At 56.3% G+C, this 20,630-nt stretch overlaps 1 protein-coding gene across 1 annotated transcript in view; it reads right to left on the bottom strand.

The window, feature by feature from the left end:
- The window catches only part of rrp36 (ribosomal RNA processing 36), a 31,833-nt gene extending 12,362 nt beyond the window's left edge, over positions 1-19,471 (bottom strand). The window contains exons 1-5 of the mRNA XM_072554654.1: positions 19,193-19,471; positions 17,500-17,632; positions 9,179-9,245; positions 8,319-8,423; positions 5,063-5,137 (exon numbers count right to left, since the gene is read on the bottom strand). Coding sequence (XP_072410755.1) covers positions 5,063-5,137; positions 8,319-8,423; positions 9,179-9,245; positions 17,500-17,632; positions 19,193-19,466 — 654 coding nt within the window. The 5' untranslated portion in view covers positions 19,467-19,471. The remainder of the gene's footprint in view (positions 1-5,062; positions 5,138-8,318; positions 8,424-9,178; positions 9,246-17,499; positions 17,633-19,192) is intronic.
- Positions 19,472-20,630: the final 1,159 nt, after the last annotated feature.

Below are 20,630 nucleotides of genomic sequence, written 5' to 3'. Positions count from 1 at the left end.
CCCTCCAGTAAGGCCCACACCCTCCCTCACACCTACCATCCCCTCCAGTAAGGCCCTCCCCCTCCCTCACACCTACCATCCCCTCCAGTAAGGCCTCAGCCTCCCCCACACCTACCATCCCCTCCAGTAAGGCCCACACCCTCCCCCACACCTACCATCCCCTCAAGTAAGGCCCACACCCTCCCTCACACCTACCATCCCCTCCAGTAAGGCCCACACCCTCCCTCACACCTACCATCCCCTCCAGTAAGGCCCTCACCCTCCCCCACACCTACCATCCCCTCCAGGAAGGCCCACACCCTCCCTCACACCTACCATCCCCTCCAGTAAGGCCCACACCCTCCCCCACACCTACCATCCCCTCCAGTAAGGCCCTCCCCCTCCCTCACACCTACCATCCCCTCCAGTAAGGCCCTAACCCTCCCCCACACCTACCATCCCCTCCAGTAAGGCCCACACCCTCCCCCACACCTACCATCCCCTCCAGTAAGGCCCACACCCTCCCTCACACCTACCATCCCCTCCAGTAAGGCCCTCCCCTCCCTCACACCTACCATCCCCTCCAGTAAGGCCCACACCCTCCCTCACACCTACCATCCCCTCCAGTAAGGCCCACACCCTCCCCCACACCTACCATCCCCTCCAGTAAGGCCCACACCCTCCCTCACACCTACCATCCCCTCCAGTAAGGCCCACACCCTCCCCCACACCTACCATCCCCTCCAGTAAGGCGCTCAGCCTCCCTCACACCTACCATCCCCTCCAGTAAGGCCCTCCCCCTCCCTCACACCTACCATCCCCTCCAGTAAGGCCCACACCCTCCCCCACACCTACCATCCCCTCCAGTAAGGCGCTCAGCCTCCCTCACACCTACCATCCCTCCAGTAAGGCCCTCCCCCTCCCTCACACCTACCATCCCCTCCAGTAAGGCCCTAACCCTCCCCCACACCTACCATCCCCTCCAGTAAGGCCCTCAGCCTCCCTCACACCTACCATCCCCTCCAGTAAGGCCCTCCCCCTCCCTCACACCTACCATCCCCTCCAGTAAGGCCCTAACCCTCCCCCACACCTACCATCCCCTCCAGTAAGGCCCACACCCTCCCCCACACCTACCATCCCCTCCAGTAAGACCCTAACCCTCCCCCACACCTACCATCCCCTCCAGTAAGGCCCAAACCCTGCCCCACACCTACCATCCCCTCCAGTAAGGCCCTAACCCTCCCCCACACCTACCATCCCCTCCAGTAAGGCCCACACCCTCCCCCACACCTACCATCCCCTCCAGTAAGGCCCTCCCCCTCCTCACACCTACCATCCCCTCCAGTAAGGCCCACACCCTCCCCACACCTACCATCCCCTCCAGTAAGGCCCTAACCCTCCCCCACACCTACCATCCCCTCCAGTAAGGCCCTCAGCCTCCCCCACACCTACCATCCCCTCCAGTAAGGCCCACACCCTCCCTCAGACCTACCATCCCCTCCAGTAAGGCCCACACCCTCCCTCACACCTACCATCCCCTCCAGTAAGGCCCACACCCTCCCCCACACCTACCATCCCCTCCATTAAGGCCCTCAGCCTCCCCCACACCTACCATCCCCTCCAGTAAGGCCCTCCCCCTCCCTCACACCTACCATCCCCTCCAGTAAGGCCCACACCCTCCCTCACACCTACCATCCCCTCCAGTAAGGCCCTCACCCTCCCCCACACCTACCATCCCCTCCAGTAAGGCCCTCAGCCTCCCCCACACCTACCATCCCCGCCAGTAAGGCCCACACCCTCCCTCACACCTACCATCCCCTCCAGTAAGGCCCACACCCTCCTCACACCTACCATCCCCTCCAGTAAGGCCCTCACCCTCCCTCACACCTACCATCCCCTCCAGTAAGGCCCTCCCCCTCCCGCACACCTACCATCCCCTCCAGTAAGGCCCACACCCTCCCCCACACCTACCATCCCCTCCAGTAAGGCCCTCACCCTCCCTCACACCTACCATCCCCTCCAGTAAGGCCCACACCCTCCCCCACACCTACCATCCCCTCCAGTAAGGCCCTCAGCTCCCTCACACCTACCATCCCCTCCAGTAAGGCCCTCACCCTCCCCCACACCTACCATCCCCTCCAGTAAGGCCCTAACCCTCCCCCACACCTACCATCCCCTCCAGTAAGGCCCTCAGCCTCCCCCACACCTACCATCCCCTCCAGTAAGGCCCACACCCTCCCTCACACCTACCATCCCCTCCAGTAAGGCCCACACCCTCCCTCACACCTACCATCCCCTCCAGTAAGGCCCACACCCTCCCCCACACCTACCATCCCCTCCATTAAGGCCCTCAGCCTCCCCCACACCTACCATCCCTCCAGTAAGGCCCTCCCCCTCCCTCACACCTACCATCCCCTCCAGTAAGGCCCTCAGCCTCCCTCACACCTACCATCCCCTCCAGTAAGGCCCTCACCCTCCCTCACACCTACCATCCCCTCCAGTAAGGCCCACACCCTGCCCCACACCTACCATCCCCTCCAGTAAGGCCCACACCCTCCCCCACACCTACCATCCCCTCCAGTAAGGCCCACACCCTCCCCCACACCTACCATCCCCTCCAGTAAGGCCCTCAGCCTCCCTCACACCTACCATCCCCTCCAGTAAGGCCCACACCCTCCCCCACACCTACCATCCCCTCCAGTAAGGCCCACACCCTCCCCCACACCTACCATCCCCTCCAGTAAGGCCCAAACCCTGCCCCACACCTACCATCCCCTCCAGTAAGGCCCACACCCTCCCCCACACCTACCATCCCCTCCAGTAAGGCCCACACCCTCCCCCACACCTACCATCCCCTCCAGTAAGGCCCTCACCCTCCCCCACACCTACCATCCCCTCCAGTAAGGCCCACACCCTCCCTCACACCTACCATCCCCTCCAGTAAGGCCCTCACCCTCCCCCACACCTACCATCCCCTCCAGTAAGGCCCACACCCTCCCCCACACCTACCATCCCCGCCAGTAAGGCCCACACCCTCCCTCACACCTACCATCCCCTCCAGTAAGGCCCACACCCTCCCTCACACCTACCATCCCCTCCAGTAAGGCCCTCACCCTCCCTCACACCTACCATCCCCTCCAGTAAGGCCCTCCCCCTCCCGCACACCTACCATCCCCTCCAGTAAGGCCACACCCTCCCCCACACCTACCATCCCCTCCAGTAAGGCCCTCACCCTCCCTCACACCTACCATCCCCTCCAGTAAGGCCCTCCCCCTCCCGCACACCTACCATCCCCTCCAGTAAGGCCCACACCCTCCCTCACACCTACCATCCCCTCCAGTAAGGCCCACACCCTCCCCCACACCTACCATCCCCTCCAGTAAGGCCCAAACCCTCCCTCACACCTACCATCCCCTCCAGTAAGGCCCACACCCTCCCCCACACCTACCATCCCCTCCAGTAAGGCCCTCAGCCTCCCTCACACCTACCATCCCCTCCAGTAAGGCCCTCACCCTCCCCCACACCTACCATCCCCTCCAGTAAGGCCCACACCCTCCCTCACACCTACCATCCCCTCCAGTAAGGCCCTCAGCCTCCCCCACACCTACCATCCCCTCCAGTAAGGCCCACACCCTCCCCACACCTACCATCCCCTCCAGTAAGGCCCACACCCTCCCTCACACCTACCATCCCCTCCAGTAAGGCCCACACCCTCCCTCACACCTACCATCCCTCCAGTAAGGCCCACACCCTCCCTCACACCTACCATCCCCTCCAGTAAGGCCCACACCCTCCCCCACACCTACCATCCTCTGCAGTAAGGCCCACACCCTCCCCCACACCTACCATCCCCTCCAGTAAGGTCCCCACCCTCCCCCACACCTACCATCCCCTCCAGTAAGGCCCTCACCCTCCCTCACACCTACCATCCCCTCCAGTAAGGCCCTCAGCCTCCCTCACACCTACCATCCCCTCCAGTAAGGCCCCCAGCCTCCCCCACACCTACCATCCCCTCCAGTAAGGCCCTCAGCCTCCCTCACACCTACCATCCCCTCCAGTAAGGCCCTCAGCCTCCCCCACACCTACCATCCCCTCCAGTAAGGCCCACACCCTCCCTCACACCTACCATCCCCCCCAGTAAGGCCCACACCCTCCCTCACACCTATCATCCCCCCCAGTAAGGCCCACACCCTCCCTCACACCTACCATCCCCTCCAGTAAGGCCCTCAGCCTCCCCCACAGCTACCATCCCCTCCAGTAAGGCCCACACCCTCCCTCACACCTACCATCCCCTCCAGTAAGGCCCTAACCCTCCCCCACACCTACCATCCCCTCCAGTAAGGCCCACACCCTCCCCCACACCTACCATCCCCTCCAGTAAGGCCCACACCCTCCCCCACACCTACCATCCCCTCCAGTAAGGCCCACACCCTCCCTCACACCTACCATCCCCTCCAGTAAGGCCCACACCCTCCCCCACACCTACCATCCCCTCCAGTAAGGCCCCCAGCTCCCCCACACCTACCATCCCCTACAGTAAGGCCCCCAGCTCCCTCACACCTACCATCCCCTCCAGTCAGGCCCACACCCTCCCCCACACCTACCATCCCCTCCAGTAAGGCCCCCAGCTCCCCCACACCTACCATCCCCTCCAGTAAGGTCCTCCCCCTCCCTCACACCTACCATCCCCTCCAGTAAGGCCCACACCCTCCCTCACACCTACCATCCCCTCCAGTAAGGTCCTCCCCCTCCCTCACACCTACCATCCCCTCCAGTAAGGCCCTCACCCTCCCCCACACCTACCATCCCCTCCAGTAAGGTCCTCCCCCTCCCTCACACCTACCATCCCCTCCAGTAAGGCCCTCAGCCTCCCCCACACCTACCATCCCCTCCAGTAAGGCCCTCACCCTCCCCCACACCTACCATCCCCTCCAGTAAGGCCCTCACCCTCCCTCACACCTACCATCCCCTTCAGTAAGGCCCACACCCTCCCTCACACCTACCATCCCCTCCAGTAAGGCCCACACCCTCCCTCACACCTACCATCCCCTCCAGTAAGGCCCTCACCCTCCCCCACACCTACCATCCTCTGTAGTAAGGCCCTCAGCTCCTCCTGCTGTTTGGGGTCCTTCACCTTTTTCAGTTTCTTCCTGATAACCTGCAGGGCAGAGACAGAAACCATGGGCTTTACACCAGTCCCCAGCTCTCAGTGTACACACATGGAGTGTATACCCATCCCCCAGCTCCTGGTTATACCAGTCAGTGTACACACACACGGAGTGTATACCCATCCCCCAGCTCCTGGTTATACCAGTCAGTGTACACACACACGGAGTGTATACCCATCCCCCAGCTCCTGGTTATACCAGTCAGTGTACACACACATGGAGTGTATACCCATCCCCCAGCTCCTGGTTATACCAGTCAGTGTACACACACACGGAGTGTATACCCATCCCCCAGCTCCTGGTTATACCAGTCAGTGTACACACATACGGAGTGTATACCCATCCCCCAGCTCCTGGTTATACCAGTCAGTGTACACACACACACTGACTGTATACCCATCCCCCAGCTCCTGGTTATCCCAGTCAGTGTACACACACACACGGAGTGTATACCCATCCCCCAGCTCCTGGTTATACCAGTCAGTGTACACACACACGGAGTGTATACCCATCCCCCAGCTCCTGGTTATACCAGTCAGTGTACACACACGGAGTGAATACGATTCGCCCAGCTCCTGGTTATACCAGTCAGTGTACACACACGGAGTGTATACCCATCCCCCAGCTCCTGGTTATACCAGTCAGTGTACACACACACACACGGAGTGTATACCCATCCCCCAGCTCCTGGTTATACCAGTCAGTGTACACACACACGGAGTGTATACCCATCCCCCAGCCCCTGGTTATACCAGTCAGTGTACACACACACACGGAGTGTATACCCATCCCCCAGCCCCTGGTTATACCAGTCAGTGTACACACACACACGGAGTGTATACCCATCCCCCAGCTCCTGGTTATACCAGTCAGTGTACACACACACACGGAGTGTATACCCATCCCCCAGCTCCTGGTTATACCAGTCAGTGTACACACACACGGAGTGTATACCCATCCCCCAGCTCCTGGTTATACCAGTCAGTGTACACACACACGGAGTGTATACCCATCCCCCAGCTCCTGGTTATACCAGTCAGTGTACACACACACGGAGTGTATACCCATCCCCCAGCTCCTGGTTATACCAGTCAGTGTACACACACACACACTGAGTGTATACCCCTCCCCCAGCTCCTGGTTATACCAGTCAGTGTACACACACACGGAGTGTATACCCATCCCCTGGTTATATCAGTCAGTGTACACACACACGGAGTGTATACCCATCCCCCAGCTCCTGGTTATACCAGTCAGTGTACACACACACACGGAGTGTATACCCATCCCCCAGCTCCTGGTTATACCAGTCAGTGTACACACACACACACGGAGTGTATACCCATCCCCCAGCTCCTAGTTATACCAGTCAGTGTACACACACGGAGTGTATACCCATCCCCCAGCTCCTGGTTATACCAGTCAGTGTACACACACACGGAGTGTATACCCATCCCCCAGCTCCTGGTTATACCAGTCAGTGTACACACACACGGAGTGTATACCCATCCCCCAGCTCCTGGTTATCCCAGTCAGTGTACACACACACACGGAGTGTATACCCATCCCCCAGCTCCTGGTTATCCCAGTCAGTGTACACACACACACACGGAGTGTATACCCATCCCCCAGCTCCTGGTTATACCAGTCAGTGTACACACACACTGACTGTATACCCATCCCCCAGCTCCTGGTTATACCAGTCAGTGTACACACACACGGAGTGTATACCCATCCCCCAGCTCCTGGTTATACCAGTCAGTGTACACACACACGGAGTGTATACCCATCCCCCAGCTCCTGGTTATACCAGTCAGTGTACACACACACACACGGAGTGTATACCCATCCCCCAGCTCCTGGTTATACCAGTCAGTGTACACACACACACACGGAGTGTATACCCATCCCCCAGCTCCTGGTTATACCAGTCAGTGTACACACACACACACGGAGTGTATACCCATCCCCCAGCTCCTGGTTATACCAGTCAGTGTACACACACACGGAGTGTATACCCATCCCCCAGCTCCTGGTTATACCAGTCAGTGTACACACACACGGAGTGTATACCCATCCCCCAGCTCCTGGTTATACCAGTCAGTGTACACACACACACGGAGTGTATACCCATCCCCCAGCTCCTGGTTATACCAGTCAGTGTACACACACGGAGTGTATACCCATCCCCCAGCTCCTGGTTATACCAGTCAGTGTACACACACACACGGAGTGTATACCCCTCCCCCAGCTCCTGGTTATACCAGTCAGTGTACACACACACGGAGTGTATACCCATCCCCCAGCTCCTGGTTATACCAGTCAGTGTACACACACGGAGTGTATACCCATCCCCCAGCTCCTGGTTAGACCAGTCAGTGTACACACACACACGGAGTGTATACCCATCCCCCAGCTCCTGGTTATACCAGTCAGTGTACACACACACTGACTGTATACCCATCCCCCAGCCCCTGGTTATCCCAGTCAGTGTACACACACACGGAGTGTATACCCATCCCCCAGCTCCTGGTTAGACCAGTCAGTGTACACACACACACGGAGTGTTTACCCACCCCCCCAGCTCCTGGTTATACCAGTCAGTGTACACACACACACACGGTGTGTATACCCATCCCCCAGCTCCTGGTTATACCAGTCATTGTACACACACACGGACTGTGTACCCATCCCCCAGCTCCTGGTTATATCAGTCAGTGTACACACATACGGAGTGTATACCCATCCCCCAGCTCCTGGTTATACCAGTCAGTGTACACACACACACGGAGTGTATACCCATCCCCCAGCTCCTGGTTATACCAGTCAGTTTGTATACACATACACACACAAACACAAACACGCACACAAATACACAAACACACACACACAAATACACAAACACACAAATACACAAACACACACACAAATACACAAACACACACACACACAAATACACAAACACACACAAATACGCAAACACACACACACACAAATACGCAAACACACACACACACAAATACGCAAACACACACACACACAAATACGCAAACACACACACACACAAATATGCAACCACACAAACACACACAAATACACACACAAACATGCGCACACACACAGGCACACGCACACACACGGTGTATACCTGTTCCCCAGGCAGTTACTAACCGTTTTCTCTTCGTTTCTCAGCTCCGTGAGGAAGGAGTAGGTTTTATCGTAGATTTCTGCTTTGAAGTCTCCGGATAGATCATCGAACCGAGGGTCCCGCCTCAACTATACACAGACAGCAACACACCGAGTCAGAGTGAACCCAGAACACAGAGGGGAGCAGCAAACAGCACTGTCCTGATACACCCCGCTGCCCACGCTCTGACCTGTCCCCCACCAGTAATCCCCCAAACCCGATCCTCCCCCTCCCCATTCCCCCATCCCACCCTGTCACCAGCGGGAGGCAGGGGGAATAGGGGTGACCAGGGCACGCGGGGGGGTTAAGGGGGATGATCGGGTGGGAAGGGGAGGGTCGGGGGGTGGGAAGAGGTGGGGTGGGTGTGGACCGACCAGCCATGAGCGTGGGGCGGGGTGGGGCGAGGCAGGGGGGGTAGGACTGACCAACGAGCGGGTCACGGGGAGGGGGCGGGGTGTGGCGGGGCGGGGTCAGACAGGGTGGGACCTGGCAGGGTGGGGTGGGAAGGGGTGGGGTGTGGCGGGGTGCCGGGTGGGGTGGGGCAGCTGCAGTGGAAGGATTGGTTTCTTGGTGGGTTTGAATTTGAATATCTGCCACACTGTGACACCGCGGTCAATGCTCGTGGCAGATTGTGGTCACTACCCCGTCACACCAACATGGAACAGCTCATGGCTCCTGTTGTGGTGCAGCAACCCACAGAGTGCCCTCAGGAAGGGCAATGAGAAACCTCCCAGCAACCTTCAGACATCCCCCGCCCCTCACCCCAGCCAATTCTCACCCGCCCGCCCGCCCCTCCCCCACATTCCTCTCCCCTTGCCTCCCCTCCCCCTCACACCCCACTCACCTTTTTGTTCACAGGAAACACCTTCCTCAGATAGGGTACAGGGCGCTTGGAGGACATCTGCAGGGGGCTGGAGTGAGAGGAGAGGAAGTAATGTACCCGTCCAGTGTGCAGGTTCAACCAAGTGACAAATCACATACACCGTCACATCTCCACAGATAACAGAGCCAACACACCCCAACCTCACACACAGGCTTCACACAGGAAATCGGAGAGTTACAAGCTCAGAGCCCCCACTCGGGGACGGGACGGGGGTCCGTGGTTCCCCCACTCGGGGACGGGACGGGGGTCCGTGGTTCCCCCACTCGGGGACGGGACGGGGGTCCGTGGTTCCCCCACTCGGGGACGGGACGGGGGTCCGTGGTTCCCCCACTCGGGGACGGGACGGGGGTCCGGGATTCCCCCGCTCGGGGACGGGGGTCCGTCATTCCCCCACTCGGGGACGGGACGGGGGTCCGTGATTTCCCCCACTCGGGGACAGGGTTCTGTGATTCCCCCACACAGGGTCGGGACGGGGGTCTGTGATTCCCCCACTCGGGGACGGGACGGGGGTCCGGGATTCCCCCACTCGGGGTCAGGACGGGGGTCTGTGATTCCCCCACTCGGGGTCAGGACGGGGGTCTGTGATTCCCCCACTCGGGGTCAGGATGGGGGTCTGTGATTCCCCCACTCGGGGTCAGGATGAGGGTCTGTGATTCCCCCACTCGGGGACAGGACGGGGGTCTGGGATTTCCCCCACTCGGGGACGGGACGGGGGTCTGGGATTTCCCCCACTCGGGGACGGGACGGGGGTCTGTGGTTCCCCCACTCGGGGACGGGACGGGGGTCTGTGGTTCCCCCACTCGGGGACGGGACGGGGGTCTGTGATTCCCCCACTCGGGGACGGGACGGGGGTCTGTGATTCCCCCACTCGGGGACGGGACAGGGGTCTGTGATTCCCCCACACAGGGACGGGACGGGGGTCCGGGATTCCCCCACTCGGGGACGGGACAGGGGTCCGGGATTCCCCCACTCGGGGATGGGACGGGGGTCCGGGATTCCCCCACACAGGGACGGGACGGGGGTCTGTGATTCCCCCACTCGGGGTCGGGACGGGGGTCTGTGATTCCCCCACTCGGGGTCGGGACGGGGGTCCGTGATTCCCCCGCTCGGGGACGGGGGTCCGTCATTCCCCCACTCGGGGTCGGGACGGGGGTCTGTGATTCCCCCACTCGGGGACGGGACGGGGGTCCGGGATTCCCCCACTCGGGGTCAGGACGGGGGTCTGTGATTCCCCCACTCGGGGTCAGGACGGGGGTCTGTGATTCCCCCACTCGGGGTCAGGATGGGGGTCTGTGATTCCCCCACTCGGGGTCAGGATGAGGGTCTGTGATTCCCCCACTCGGGGACGGGACGGGGGTCTGGGATTTCCCCCACTCGGGGACGGGACGGGGGTCTGTGGTTCCCCCACTCGGGGACGGGACGGGGGTCTGTGGTTCCCCCACTCGGGGACGGGACGGGGGTCTGTGATTTCCCCACTCGGGGACGGGACGGGGGTCTGTGATTCCCCCACTCGGGGACGGGACGGGGGTCTGTGATTCCCCCACTCGGGGACGGGACAGGGGTCTGTGATTCCCCCACACAGGGACGGGACGGGGGTCTGTGATTCCCCCACTCGGGGACGGGACGGGGGTCCGGGATTCCCCCACTCGGGGATGGGACGGGGGTCCGGGATTCCCCCACACAGGGACGGGACGGGGGTCTGTGATTCCCCCACTCGGGGTCGGGACGGGGGTCTGTGATTCCCCCACTCGGGGACGGGACAGGGGTCCGGGATTCCCCCACTCGGGGATGGGACGGGGGTCCGGGATTCCCCCACTCGGGGACGGGACGGGGGTCCGGGATTTCCCCCACACAGGGTCGGGATGGGGGTCTGTGATTCCCCCACTTGGGGACAGGGGTCTGTGATTCCCCCACACAGGGTCGGGACGGGGGTCTGTGACTCCCCCACTCGGGGACGGGACTGGGGTCCGGGATTCCCCCACTCGGGGACGGGACTGGGGTCCGGGATTCCCCCACTCGGGGACGGGACTGGGGTCTGTGATTCCCCCACTCGGGGACGGGACGGGGGTCTGTGATTCCCCCACTCGGGGACGGGACGGGGGTCTGTGATTCCCCCACTCGGGGACGGGACGGGGGTCTGTGATTCCCCCACTCGGGGACGGGGGTCTGTGATTCCCCCACTTGGGGACGGGGGTCTGTGATTCCTCCACTTGGGGACGGGGGTCTGTGATTCCCCCACTCGGGGACAGGGGTCTGTGATTCCCCCACTCGGGGACAGGGGTCTGTGATTCCCCCACTCGGGGACAGGGGTCTGTGATTCCCCCACTCGGGGACAGGGGTCTGTGATTCCCCCACTCGGGGTCAGGATGGGCGTCTGTGATTCCCCCACTCGGGGACGGGACTGGGGTCCGGGATTCCCCCACTCGGGGACGGGACGGGGGTCTGTGATTCCCCCACTCGGGGACGGGGGTCTGTGATTCCCCCACTTGGGGACGGGGGTCTGTGATTCCTCCACTTGGGGGCGGGGGTCTGTGATTCCCCCACTCGGGGACAGGGGTCTGTGATTCCCCCACTCGGGGACAGGGGTCTGTGATTCCCCCACTCGGGGACAGGGGTCTGTGATTCCCCCACTCGGGGACAGGGGTCTGTGATTCCTCCACTTGGGGGCGGGGGTCTGTGATTCCCCCACTCGGGGACAGGGGTCTGTGATTCCCCCACTCGGGGACAGGGGTCTGTGATTCCTCCACTTGGGGGCGGGGGTCTGTGATTCCTCCACTTGGGGGCGGGGGTCTGTGATTCCCCCACTCGGGGACAGGGGTCTGTGATTCCCCCACTCGGGGACAGGGGTCTGTGATTCCCCCACTCGGGGACAGGGGTCTGTGATTCCCCCACTCGGGGACAGGGGTCTGTGATTCCCCCACTCGGGGACAGGGGTCTGTGATTCCCCCACTCGGGGTCAGGATGGGCGTCTGTGATTCCCCCACTCGGGGTCAGGATGGGCGTCTGTGATTCCCCCATTCGGGGACGGGTCGGGGCTCCGTGATCCCCCCACTCGGGGACGGGGGTCCGTGATTCCCCCACACAGGGACGGGGGGGGGTCTGTGTCTGGGATTCCCTCACACAGAACATAGAATGTTACAGTACAGTACAAGCCCTTTGGCCCTCAATGTTGCACCAAACTGTGAAATTAACCTGAAGCCCACCTAATCTCAGTCCTATTCTCATCCATATGTTTCTCCATTGACCATTTAAATGGTCTACTGCCATTGCAGACAGGGCATTCCATGTCCCTACCCTACTCTCTGAGTAAAGAAACTACCTCTGACATCTGACCTATATCTATCACCCCTCATTTTAAAGCTATGTCCCCTCGTGTTTGCCGTCCCCATACTTGGAAAAAGGCTCTCCCTGTCCACCCTATCTAACCCTCTGATTATCTTATATGTCTCTATTAAGTCACCTCTCAACCTTCTCTCGAACGAAAACAGCCTCAAGTCCCTCAGCCTTTCCTCATAAGACCTTCCCTCCATGCCAAGTAGCTTCGAAATTGACGTTTCGGGCAAAAGCCCTTTGCCCGAAACGTCGATTTCGAAGCTACTTGGATGCTGCCTGAACTGCTGTGCTCTTCCAGCACCACTAATCCAGAATCTGGTTTCCAGCATCTGCAGTTATTGTTTTTACCTTCCCTCCATACCAGGCAACATCCTAGTAAATTTCCTCTGCACCCTTTCCAAAGCTTCTACATCCTTCTTATAATGCGGTGACCAGAACTGTACACAATACTCCAGGTGCAGCCGCACCAGAGTTTTGTACCGCTGCAGAGTGACCTTGTGGCTCCGAAACTCAATCCCTCTCCCAATAAAAGCTAACACACCGTACGCCTTCTTAACAACCTGGGTGGCAACTTTCAGGGATCTATGTACATGGACACTGAGATCTCTGCTCATATGGTAGAGTTCAGTCTGCAGTTTGAAAGAGAGAAGGCAAAATCGGATGTAATGGTGTTACAGTTAAATAAAGGTAATTATGAGGGCATGAGAGCGGAACTGACAAAAATAGACTGGAAGCAGAGGCTTGCGGGGAAGACAGTAGAGCAAAAATGGCAGGAGTTTGTGGGTATAATTGAGGACACAGTACAGAGGTTCATCCCCAAGAAAAGAAAGATTATCCGGGGAGGGATTAGACAGCCATGGCTGACAAAGGAAGTCAGGAAATGTATTAAAGAAAAAAAGAGATCCTATAAAGTGGCCAAGAGCAGTGGGAAATCAGAAGATTGGGAAGGCTACAAAACAAACAGGATAACAAAGAGAGTAATAAGAAAGGAGAGGATCAAATATGAAGGTAGGCTAGCCAGTAATATTAGAAACGATAGTAAAAGTTTCTTTCAATACATAAGAAACAAATGACAGGCAAAAGTAGACATTGGGCCATTTCAAACTGATGCTGGAAGCCTAGTGATGGGAGATAAGGAAATAGCAGGAGAACTTAACAAGTACTTTGCGTCAGTTTTCACAGTGGAAGACAGGAGTAATATCCCAACAATTAAAGGGAGTCAGGGGGCTGAGTTGAGTATGGTTGCATTACAAAAGAGATAGTGCTAGAAAAGTTAAAAAGTCTTAAAATTGATAAATCTCCTGGCCCCGATGGGATACACCCTAGAGTTCTGAGAGAGGTTGCTGAGGAAATAGCAGAGGCATTGGTTGAGATCTTTCAAGAGTCACTGGAGTCAGGAAAGGTCCCGGATGATTGGAAGATTGCTGTTGTAACCCCCTTGTTCAAGAAAGGATCAAGACAAAAGATGGAAAATTATAGGCCAATCAGCTTAACCTCGGTTGTTGGTAAAATTCTAGAATCCATCATTAAGGATGAGGTTTCTAAATTCTTAGAAGAGCAGAGTCTGAGTAGAACAAGTCAACATGGATTTAGTAAAGGGAGGTCATGCCTGACAAACCTGTTGGAATTCTTTGAAGAGGTGACAAGTAGGTTAGACCAGGGAAACCCAGTGGATGTGGTCTATCTAGACTTCCAAAAGGCCTTTGATAAGGTGCCACACGGGAGGCTGCTGAGCAAGGTGAGGGCCCATGGTGATCGAGGTGAGCTGCTGGTATGGATTGAGGATTGGCTGTCTGACAGAAGGCAGAGAGTTGGGATAAAAGGTTCTTTTTCAGAATGGCAGCCGGTGACGAGCGGTGTCCCGCAGGGTTCAGTGTTGGGGCCGCAGCTGTTCGCATTAATATATATTATTATATATTAATGATCTGGATGAAGGGACTGGGGGCATTCTAGCGAAGTTTGCCGATGATACGAAGTTAGGTGGACAGGCAGGTAGTACTGAGGAAGTGGGGAGGCTGCAGAAGGATCTAGACAGTTTGGGAGAGTGGTCCAGGAAATGGCTGATGGAATTCAACGTCAACAAATGCGAGGTCTTGCACTTTGGCAAAAAGAATAAAAGCACAGACTACTTTCTAAATGGTGAGAAAATTCGTAAAGCCAAAGTACAAAGGGATCTGGGAGTGCTAGTCGAGGATTCTCTAAAGGTCAACATGCAGGTTGAGACCGTGATTAAGAAAGCGAATGCGATGTTGTCACTTATCTCAAGAGGGTTGGAATATAAAAGCACTGTTGTGCTACTGAGACTTTATAAAGCTCTGGTTAGGCCCCATTTGGAGTACTGTGTCCAGTTTTGGTCCCCACACCTCAGGAAGGACAGACTGGCACTGGAACGTGTCCAGCGGAGATTCACACGGATGATCCCTGGAATGGTAGGCCTAACATATGAAGAACGGCTGAGGATCCTGGGATTGTATTCATTGGAGTTTAGAAGATTAAGGGGAGATCTAATAGAAACTTACAAGATAATACATGGCTTGGAGAGGGTGGACGCGAGGAAATTGTTTCCGTTAGGTGAGGAGACTAGGACCCGTGGACACAGCCTTAGAATTAGAGGGGGTCAATTCAGAACAGAAATGCGGAGACATTTCTTCAGCCAGAGAGTGGTGGGCCTGTGGAATTCATTGCCATGGAGTGCAGTGGAGGCTGAGACGCTAAATGTCTTCAAGGCAGAGATTGATAGATTCTTGTTGTCTCGGGGAATTAAGGGCTACGGGGAGAATGCGGGTAAGTGGAGTTGAAGTGCCCAGCAGCCATGATTGAATGGCGGAGTGGACTCGATGGGCCGAATGACCTTACTTCCACTCCTATGTCTTATGGTCTTATCTACACTACCAAGAATCTTACCATTATCCCAGTACTCTGTATTCCTGTTGCTCCTTCCAAAGTGAATCACGTCACACATTTCCACATTAAACACCATTTGCCACCTCTCAGCCCAGCTCTGCAGCTTATCTGTCTCCTGAAGAAGGGCTGATGCCCGAAACGTCGATTCTCCTGTTCCTTGGAAGCTGCCTGACCTGCTGCGCTTTTCTAGCAACACATTTTCATCTCTGTAACCTACAACATCCTTCTGTGCTATCCAAACTCCACCGACTTTAGTGTCATCCACAAATTTACTAACGCATTATTCTACACCTTCATCCAGGTCGTTTATATAAATGATAAACTGCAGTGGCCCCAAAACAGCTCCTTGCGGTACCCCACCGGTAACTGGACTCCAGGATGAACATTTCCCATCAACCACCACCCTCTGACCTCTTTCAGCTAGCCAATTTCTCATCCAAAATTCGATTTCACCCTCAATCCCATTCTTCCGTGTTTTGTACAATAGTCTACTGTGGGGAACTTTATCGAACGCTTTGCTGAAATCCATATACACCACATCAACCTGTTTATTCTCATCTACCTGTTTGGTCGCCTTCTCAAAGAACTCAATGAGGTTTGTGAGGCATGACCTACCCTTCACAAAACCGTGGTGACTTTCCCTAATCAAATTATTCTTTTCTAGATGATTATAAATCCTATCTCTCATAACCTTTTCCAACACTTTACCAACAACTGAAGTAAGGCTCACTGGTCTATAATTACCAGGATTGTCTCTACTCCCCTTTTTGAACAGGGGAACCACATTTGCTATCCTCCAGTCTTCTGGCACTATTCCTGCAGACAATGACAATTTAAAGATCAATGCCAAAGGTTCAGCAATCTCCTCCCTGGCTTCCCAGAGGATCCTAGGATAAATCCCATCCAGGCCAAGGGATTTATCTATTTTCACACTTTCCAGACTTGCTAACACCTCTTCCCTGTGAACCTCAATCCCGTCTAGTCTAGTAGCCTGTATCTCAGTATTCTCCTCAACAACATTGTCTTTTTCCAGTGTGAATACTGAGGAAAAGTATTCATGTACAGGATCTAAACTAAAGGCTGAGTTAGGCCACAGATCAACCATGAGCTAATTCAATGGTGGAACAGGCTCGAGGGGCTGAATGGCCTCACTCTGTTCCTAACTTTCATAACATTCTCACAACTCCAGGTTACAGTCTGACAGATTTATTTGGACGCACAGCTGCTGGGTCAGGTAGCGAGCTAGTGCTTCCAAATAAACCTGTTGGACAAGAACCTGGGGTTGCGTCATCTTTAACCCTGTCCACCCCAGTCCAACACCAGCAACGTCACATCTTATCTACTTGGAAGCAGACCACTCAGAGGCTCCTCTCCACTACACCAATTCCTTGAAGTATATGACAGTCCTGCCTGGTTTCTAGAGCCACACTGTCCCTCTCACGAGTCAACACTAACACATAGTATTCATTTCGATCTGTCCCCATGTCCTCTGGTTCCACACCACAAAATACCCAGCAGGTTCTTAATGCCCCCGTCTCTGTACCCCCGTTATTGGTTTATCCTCAATGGGATTTGGAAAATAACTGAGGGTTATTTCCCTACCTGGCACAGTTCCTTTTGGATTTCCTGATTTCCTTTCGAAGATTCCCTTGGTACATGCTGTACTCCTCTTGGGTTCCTGCTGTATGGGAGCCCTCAGTATCTGACTATAAGCCTCCCTTTTCCTCTTTATCCAATCCTGGATATCCCTGAACACCCAAGCTTCGTGGGATTGGTGGGTCTTGGTCTTGATTGGAAGATGTTGACCCTGCACTCTCCCTATTTCCCTCTGACACAGATTTACTGGAAGTCCACACCGGCCAAATCCTGCCTCATCTTATTAAAATGGCACGTTCCCCAGTGGGCAGCTTTGATTTCAGGCCAGTGGTGATGAAATGTGGGTTGACATTCTCACACACTGTTCAGAGCTGGGCTTAATGGGATGAGTGGGGTTAGAGGAAGGGTGAGCTGAGACACAGGCAGCAGTGATGTGCACTCACACCCACCTGGTTCGGTTACACTGCTTCTGCTCCTTACAGCTCCCTGGCTTCTTTCCACCATCTACCATCTGGTTGTAAAGTTTGAGCCCAACTTTGTTCTGCAGTTCTTGAAGCTGTTCAAAGGACAGCTTGGAAAGTTCTAGAGAGGGAGACAGCAAAATCTCAATGAGTCCAAACTGACTTTCTAGAATACAGTGCTCTGTTCTGGTCGCCCTATTATAGAAAGGATATGATTAAGCAGAGAGGGTTCAGAAGAGATTTAACAGGATGTTACAGTATGGAAGGTTTGAGTTATAAAGAAAGGCTGGGATTTTTTTTCACGAGAGTGTAGAGTTTGAGAGGCAACAAGAGAGAAGTTTATAAAATAATGAGGGCTACAGATAAGATTAATGGTAGCAGTCTTTTCCCTAGGATGGGGGAATTTCAAGACTAGAGGGCACAGTTTTAAGGAGAAAGATTTAAAAAGACATGAGGGGCAATGTTTTTACGCAGAGGGTAGTTCGTGTATGGAATGAATTTCCTGAGGAAGTGGTGGAAGTGGATGCAATTACATTGTTGAAAAGACATTTGGATAAGTACAAGAACAGGAAAGGTTTGGAGGGAGGCAGGTGGGAGTACTTAGGTTTGGGATTATGTTCAGTGTGGACTGGTTGGACCAAAGGGTCAGTTTCCGTGCTGTACATCTCTATGACTCCATGTTTGGGAGTGGGTCCTGACACCCCATTCCCTTTGAAAGGTGAGGGGATTGTAACAAGGAGGTCTGACCCATTTCATGTTAGTGGGGGCAGCACTGAGACAGCAGCTCACACCAACCACGATGCTGACGCTCCATGGGAAGGTTCACCCACTCCCAACAAAACTCCTCCTCTCCCCCTTCCCCAACCCCTGCACTCCTTCATTGGCAGGTCCAGGTTCCCATACACAGGAGAAACCTGAGGAGGGGGGCATCTGGGCAGACTCAACAGGGAGAAACTGGCCCCATTGGGGGAGGGATCCAAACCCAGAGGGTAGAGAGCAAACACAACAGTGTAAAGACCCAGTGGTGACCAGAGAGGGAACGGGGAGGGGATGGAGTCTGGAATGTGGGATTGGAGTGACCAGGGAGGGAACAGGGAGAGGATGGAGTCAGGAATTTGGGATTGGAGAGATTGGACGAGGAACAGGGAAGGGATGGAGTCGGGAATGTGGGATTGGAGAGACCGGAGGAGGAACAGGGAGAGGATGGAGTCGGGAATGTGGGGGTGGAGACCGGAGGAGGAACAGGGAGAGGATGGAGTCGGGAATGTGGGATTGGAGAGTCTGGGGGAGGAACAGGGAGCACCGGAGTCTGGAATGTTGGGTTGGGAAGACTGGAGGAGCCATCTGAATTGAAGATCTCCAGAGGGAATTGGATTGTCACCTGGAAAGGATGGTACAGAGAGAGACGGAGAATGCAGGAGACTGGGTGTAACTGATAGGAGTCTCTGATTCTCTCCCCATTCTGTGATAGAATGCACCCAATTACATCCCTCAATCATTTAAAACCATCGATCAGCTTTCCTGTCGGTAACAAGGGCTGGTGCAGCGGATGGTTCATCGGCGCACGGCGACATTGGGTTGGAGGACCGCAGGAATCCACCAACAGTGGACTCAGGTAGGATGCTCATGACAGGGAATGTTTGAGGGAAGTGATGATAAAAAGAGAGTGAGCTGGACTCACCTTGCTTCATGGACTGCTCAGGGTGCTCATCATCGAGTGAAGAGTCAGTGTCACTTCCATCTGGGCTGCTATCACTGTCCCCATCATGAGGGACACCGTGAGCTGAGGTCACATCCTGCTCCTCCATCCCTGGACAGACATCATCACGCTCCTGCTGTTTCTTCACTGCTGCTGTCTCCAAGCGATCACTGGGCCTGAGTGTGGAGCTCTCCCTGGGCCCTGCCAGTGAGCTGAGCTGGCCGTCAGACCGGATCGGCTTCGGGCGCACCATCATAACCTGAGGGTCAACCAACAACACACTTCAGGGAGAGCAGGGAGAGGAGGAGCACCCTCTAATCATAAACCTGATCCATTACAAACCCAACATTGAAAACAGGACTGAGGGAGTGTCACACTGTCAGAGGGTCAGTACTGAGGGAGTGCTGCACTGTCAGAGGGTCAGTACTGAGGGAGTGTCACACTGTCAGAGGGTCAGTACTGAGGGAGTGCCGCACTGTCAGAGGGTCAGTACTGAGGGAGTGCTGCACTGTCAGAGGGTCAGTGCTGAGGGAGTGCTGCACTGTCATAGGGTCAGTACTGAGGGAGTGTCACACTGTCAGAGGGTCAGTACTGAGGGAGTGCCGCACTGTCAGAGGGTCAGTACTGAGGGAGTGCTGCACTGTCAGTGGGTCAGTACTGAGGGAGTGCTGCATTGTCAGAGGGTCAGTGCTGAGGGAGTCCGGCACAGTCAGAGGGTCAGTACTGAGGGAGTGCTGCACTGTCAGAGGGTCAGTGCTGAGGGAGTCCGGCACAGTCAGAGGGTCAGTACTGAGGGAGTGTCACACTGTCAGAGGGTCAGTGCTGAGGGAGTGCTGCACAGTCAGAGGGTCAGTACTGAGGGAGTGCTGCACTGTCAGAGGGTCAGTGCTGAGGGAGTCCGGCACAGTTGGAGGGTCAGTGCTGAGGGAGTGCCGCACCTTCACAGGGTCAGTACTGAGGGAATGCTGCACTGTCGGAGGGTCAGTACTGAGGGAGTGCCGCACTGTCAGAGGGTCAGTGCTGAGGGAGTGCTGCACTGTCAGAGGGTCAGTACTGAGGGAGTGTCACACTGTCAGAGGGTCAGTATTGAGGGAGTGCCGCACTGTCAGAGGGTCAGTACTGAGGGAGTGTCACACTGTCAGAGGGTCAGTACTGAGGGAGTGCCACACTGTCAGAGGGTCAGTACTGAGGGAGTGTCACACTGTCAGAGGGTCAGTACTGAGGGAGTGCCGCACTGTCAGAGGGTCAGTACTGAGGGAGTGCTGCACTGTCAGTGGGTCAGTACTGAGGGAGTGCTGCATTGTCAGAGGGTCAGTGCTGAGGGAGTCCGGCACAGTCAGAGGGTCAGTACTGAGGGAGTGCTGCACTGTCAGAGGGTCAGTGCTGAGGGAGTCCGGCACAGTCAGAGGGTCAGTACTGA

This window comes from Chiloscyllium punctatum, chromosome 36, assembly GCF_047496795.1.
Source record: "Chiloscyllium punctatum isolate Juve2018m chromosome 36, sChiPun1.3, whole genome shotgun sequence".
NCBI lineage: Eukaryota > Metazoa > Chordata > Chondrichthyes > Orectolobiformes > Hemiscylliidae > Chiloscyllium > Chiloscyllium punctatum.
This window is presented reverse-complemented; position numbering and strand designations above follow the sequence as displayed.